The sequence below is a fragment of the Sesamum indicum genome, linkage group LG3, assembly GCF_026168435.1.
Source record: "Sesamum indicum cultivar Baizhima isolate 11 linkage group LG3, ASM2616843v1, whole genome shotgun sequence".
In the NCBI taxonomy this organism is placed as follows: Eukaryota; Viridiplantae; Streptophyta; class Magnoliopsida; order Lamiales; family Pedaliaceae; genus Sesamum; species Sesamum indicum.
The window spans coordinates 18,081,553-18,087,331 of record NC_142659.1 but is presented as its reverse complement, the minus strand read 5'-3'; the positions used below and the strand labels follow the sequence as shown (position 1 = coordinate 18,087,331).

Genomic DNA, 5,779 nt, shown 5'->3' with positions numbered 1-5,779 from the left:
TTCCAAACCAAAACGACATCGAAATCGCCTTAATTTTTCAAGCCTTCTCTGTTCTATTTCTTGACTTTTAGAAATAGAAACAGCATTTAAGGGCCCAAGTGTTGAAGTCCGACCCATTTCACTAGAGAAAAAACCTTGCGTCTTGGTCCGATCGTCCAAAATAATTGATGTTTCACTACAAGAAAAAAATGACTTATTGCGACGGAATTTGGAACAGATCACTCGTCGTTGCATTTCATTGTTGGATTGCGACGAAAAAATGTCCGTTTGATGAAGAATTAAAATAAAAGTTTGGGAAAGCCTTACCAAAGGTTTGAAACGTATCTTTTAAATCGGACGTATTATTTTTGAACAGTTGTTGGGACAGACTTTGGAGCGTGTTTTCTTTCTTTCTGTTTTTTTTATTATTATTATTTGGGATGGACTGTCGTCTCAAATTTCGTCCCTAGTTTTAGTTAATTTTTTAAAAGAATTGGTATGCTATTTTTGTTTTTATATTTTTTATTGAGCAAAATTTTACTGTATATAATAAAAGACGATATTTTTCATATGAAAGAAATTAAAATTAGTCAAAATAATTTAAATACAATGTATTGTTCATCATTCAAATTTCAAAACAAAAACATAAAAAATTCTAATCTAAAGGCTGGGAGGAATGCTAGTCGATTGGCTCAAGGTCTGTAGCTTCTTCGTCTTGCTGCTGCGTGGACTCCTCAGTTGAGGCGTCAGCTACTAGTGGCTGGTCGAGGGGCAACATCTGAATTCCCATCTTATCGAAATTCATGCCCAATATAAACTTGATTTTTTGAAGTTGTATTAATCAATTACGTCAACCACAAAAATAAAAATCCACTATGTCTATCCCTTATGCAAAAATACAAATCCACTATGTTAACAATTAATACAGCACAACTTTCAATTATTTAATTAAACATGCATTTGATTTTCATAGTATATGCATACCAAGAGCTTACAATTTTCTATTATTGTGTGGTTTGCCAACATCTCTACTATTATTATCATTATTTTTAGATTAATTCATAGGAACCACTCAATTTCGACATAAATTTATAAGTAATAAAATAAATTACAGAATGCATAGTATGCATCTTGATATAAATATAAAATTCAGAAATTGATAAAGCAATCATTAGTGAATTACCAATCAATTAAAAAAAGTATAACACAATACAAATATATATTAAAATATAACATAAAATTTATATGTGTCATATTAAATAATAATTTTAATTATGAAAAATATATAGAAATTTTAAAAATAAAAATATATATAATAAAATAAAATTAAAATTAAAAAAGCTTGCGAGTGATGAACAGAGATGATTGAGCTCGAGCTCGAGCTGGCGAGCTGGCTCAACTCGTTTGCCACCCCCAAGTTCCACAGCTGGGAGATGACATGCATTAACTTGCATGACATGGAAGATGACTGGGACCATCCGCATATCAAAACCCAAACACTCCAAAGCATTCTAGCATATCTAGTATTAGTTAGTCTTATTATTTGAGTAAGACATCATGGACTAAAGTAAATAGAGTTGATTGTTCCATTGTTTGACTATTAATTTAACAATCAAAAACTTGCAGCAAAGATAATATGACATATGGGAACGATTTCTCATGAGAACACTTCGTACCCGTGGCTGTGTCTCAGAAACCAGAAGCCAGTGCACTCCCACGTTGTGTGATGAACCCTGAGAACGATACATATCACTTTCAACATGTAAAACACTAGGTAACATCCAAGATTCATTTAAATGTTACAGAAATTTACAATAATACTGCAGTTAGCGCTCGTATGTTACATGTTAGTCTACTTCTAGGTACTGGAAAGTTATAATTTACAACCTAATCCGAAAGCCAAAAACTCCGATTTGATGAATAATGTACATATGTTAATCCCATTCAGTATCAAAAAAACCCGCATCTTTCATCTCCGAATAATATGCATTGTCCAAAAGCCAGTCTTCCTCCTGGAGTGCAGTAAAAAAAAATTAATTTGTGAAGAGCTAAAACATGCTTTCAGTTGCTTATAGAACAAAACACAATTACCTGGAAAAAGTCGGCCAGAAAAGTTACATACAGAAAGGGAAGGTAAAGGGCGTGACGACAGATGACTATGAAGTCGTACAACCTGACAGAAAGACCACAACTACTCCGTGAGCTGAACTGCCATGATTAACAGTATTAGACGATGGATCTGTATAAAGTATGGTTGTAGAAAGAATACATACCAAAGGCCAAAACTGTAACTAATGCCAGCAAGTCCAGTAGCAAACAATCCCAGAACATTTGCTATGAACATGACAACCACGTAATTGTAGAATGATGGCCTTGCTGCATTTTGATTAATTTATTTTTGGACCAGGAACAGTAAGTTAGTCTAATGGAAGAAGAATGAGAGAAGTAAAGAACTTGATGGTAGAGAAGTTTAAACTCACGTGGCAACTTATCTTTCCACTTTGAATAGTGCACAAATAATATGTAGCTATAAACTGCTGTGAGCACCAACGTATGAGCAAACAATACACTCCACTTTCCCCAATGTGTAGCATCGGTATTAATGAAGAGAGGCACCCCAAATCCAAATGCAAAAATTGACTGTCAGGACAAACATAATTACTACCTTTCAGCAACCAAGGGAAAAGAAAAAAACACAAGAATAAGAAAAAGAAAGAAAAGAGAATGATATTGATATGCAGAAAATGAATTCTATATCATCCCATATTTAATCCTAAAACTAAACAAAAATGAGTAGGATTTTCTCGTTTCAAGCCTGGATGAGGAGGAGGTACTAAACAGAGAGTTATTGGAGAAGATACTATTGCATCATTGTGATATGTTGTGTCCATGTGGGTTTTATTCAGATAGTCTCATAACTCATCCTCAGTTTGAAGTCATATTCACATTCTTTTCTCCACCCTTCATCATTTTTGCTCACTGCGATAATAACTTCTGTAAAGTTGTGGTGCAGATGCACTGAAAAACCACCATATAAAACTGCAGCTATTAGGAGATAACTAGTTAATGTCTTCAGCAGGCCACCTCAATTGCATGTCATACTGTTTCTCCGATACTAACTCAAGAAATGGATGCTGGTGAGATTCAATCGCAGGACCTTACTTTGTATGAAGCTGATACCATATTGATAAGATGTCAATAAGTCTGAGTATTTCACTGAATTATTTATTGAATTTATATGCAGTACCATTCTTGTTAATAACTGATGGGCTCCAGCCGGTAGCATAACTTCAAATGGACAAGTTGATAGAAGGAAACCTAGGAAATGTTAAAGAAAGTTTACATGGGCGAAGAAAGGAATTGTTATTTAGATAACTAATTTTCTAAAAATTGGATGGAAGTCCAACAACATTGTGACAAGCAACGCCACAGGAAAAGTACAGGGTTATGAAAGTTGACTGGCTACATTGAAGAGATCGATTGACAGTATAAACCACAGTAGAAATAGCATGTTACAAATTAAAGAGCACAAAAAATATACTTTTAACACATGGAGGAAGATGTTTTGGTTATGAAATATGATGGGATGGAATGGGGAACAACTGGTGACGTGAACTTATTGGAGCCCATTCACAAGCAATGCAAAACGACAGCATTCCATGCTTGGAATTAGGTTTCAGTGACCTGAGTTGCAATATTAATCATTGCTTTCATGCTGGCAACCATGCAAAAGAATAGAAAGGTTGAAACACTAGTTTACACTGGATGAAGTACTAGGTTCAATGATTATTCATTTGCATTCTGCAAATCAATAGGGTCCTAATAGTTATGGAATGTAGCGAAGAATTTCGCTCAATGTAATATGCGCAGTAAGGATGGAAAGGCATTTCTTTCTCTCCATCATCTTATCTTGAGAACTTCTGGTTCTATCACTGTAAAAGATGTTTCAAATGTGAATGTCACTCTCAAGTAGAGTAAGCACCCTTTACAAAAATTGAAGAAACCTACAATGAGCAAAGACATGCCTACTCTAATGTTGTAAGCTAGTATATTGCTGCAATGATGGTCAGGAACTCATTCTAAGAGGCATGAAATACAAGAGCATAAAAAATGAAACACATTGTAAAACTTCATCTGAAGCAGAGAGAGTCTAGAAGTTTTATATATTGATATGTTAGTGTATTTACCCTAAGAGAAGTAAAAAGACATTACCTGAATAAGCATATCAATAGCAACAAATGACCCTGAAACCATGAAAGTGTGTGCTAGAGCTTCCAATCCACTAGCATAATTTTCCTGGAGCAGGAAGGCTAGTATGCTGATTTCTAAAGTTAGCAATCCACATTCTGTGAATAATGACAACAGGTTCCAAGCAATTGGCTTCCCAGGAGCACACTGCCACGCCTGTTTCGTAATAGAAACAAGTCAATATCAGCGAAATTATATGATTAGAATCTCCAATATAATGATATCAATCATTTCAGATGCATTAGACAAGATATTAACTTCTTTAAAATACTTCCTGATCTCGAGATATTTAAGATTTGTGCAAAAAAACTCATTAGACTACTCTTGACACTAAAATCAATCGTCTAGTTAGCAAAACTAAATTTAAATTGTCATAATCAATCATTATTACTTTGTCATTGTTATGAATGCAGTCCAAGTAAAACAACCAAAATCATATTTAATGCAATAAAAAATAAAGCTGAATTCGTATAACCAGACCACAAAATGTCAAAAAACATTAGCTCGACAGGTTTCTAAATCATATAATTTGACATCAAAACACAGTAAATCCCAGCAAACTTCCCTAAAGTAACCTAAGAATCCGGAAAACTGCACCTGAAGAATTGCCCAAGCCAAATTGAGAAGAGTGGTGAACCATAGAAGAGCGTAGTACGCAATCATCACGTAAGACTTCCGGTGGCTGAGCTTCCTCACATTCCGCCTGGCCTGAAACCCTAGGTACAACACCAACAAAACAGAAGGTACAACCAGAGCTGTCTGGCGCCAGAACCCGCTGCAGCCGCCGCTCCCGGAGCTGTACCATTCCGGAATCCCTTCCATTTTGGTCCGATCCATAGGTGTGCTTTGCGCCGAAACGAGCGGTAAGGTAATATTATCAGGGTTCGACATTCCGATTGACAATCAAAGGAGAATCAAATCAAACTCGACATCGATCGTTGAGTAAAATTGATGAACCGATTGCACGTGTAGAGAAGAAAAGAGAGATGAATTGGGGTTGGTCTTTGTGCAATTTCTCAATTTTCTGGGATTGTATTGTAAAATGCACTTTTGCCCTAGGATTAATCTTCCATTGACACTTGATCCATTCTTATTTACCATTTTACTCCTCCAACTATTTAAAATTACATTTTAGGTTGTATTTGACAATTCTTTTTTAATTTTTTTCTTTTTGGGCTTCTTTCCTCCTTGAACAGGATTGTACATAATTTAACAAGTCGATCGAATTATATCAAAATTGAAATTTTATTTTGTACTGAATATTGAATCAACATTAGGTTTTAATTTTGATTAATGATTAATTGATTAACATTTTTTTAAATTAAATAAAAATTTTCATAATATATAATACTATAAATGAAATTTTTACACCAAACAAAAGTTTCATTTTTAATGCGGCAAAATGATAGTTTTGAATGGATAGATTAACTTTTATATATATGTATCCCTATATAAAAATAAAAATAAAGAATTAATTAAATGTATTGTTTATTTATATAGTTCATCTTCCTAGGAAACAAATGTGCATAAAAGGGTGGGGAAGGTGAAGGAA

General features: G+C 34.2%; 1 protein-coding gene across 1 annotated transcript; it reads right to left on the bottom strand.

Annotated features, from left to right (window-relative positions):
- Window positions 1-1,732: 1,732 nt before the first annotated feature.
- Window positions 1,733-5,273, bottom strand: LOC105157985 (protein CANDIDATE G PROTEIN-COUPLED RECEPTOR 2). Its single transcript, XM_011074565.3, has 6 exons — window positions 4,825-5,273; window positions 4,192-4,383; window positions 2,460-2,619; window positions 2,253-2,355; window positions 2,071-2,152; window positions 1,733-1,991 (listed from the first exon to the last, which is right to left on the bottom strand). The coding sequence occupies exons 1-6, from the start codon at window positions 5,116-5,118 to the stop codon at window positions 1,914-1,916; spliced, it is 909 nt and encodes a 302-aa protein (XP_011072867.1). The 5' UTR covers window positions 5,119-5,273; the 3' UTR covers window positions 1,733-1,913.
- Between the last annotated feature and the right edge of the window lie 506 nt (window positions 5,274-5,779).

Bases quoted from the DNA above. Each gene is read 5' to 3' on its own strand.
- LOC105157985 (XM_011074565.3), bottom strand. From the start codon at position 5,118: ATGTCGAACCCTGATAATATTACCTTACCGCTCGTTTCGGCGCAAAGC. The intron at 4,384-4,824 runs GTGCAGTTTTCC...ATTACGAAACAG, and splicing joins TGGCTTGGGCAATTCTTCAG to GCGTGGCAGTGTGCTCCTGG. The intron at 1,992-2,070 runs GTAATTGTGTTT...ACTGCACTCCAG, and splicing joins TTCTGGCCGACTTTTTCCAG to GAGGAAGACTGGCTTTTGGA.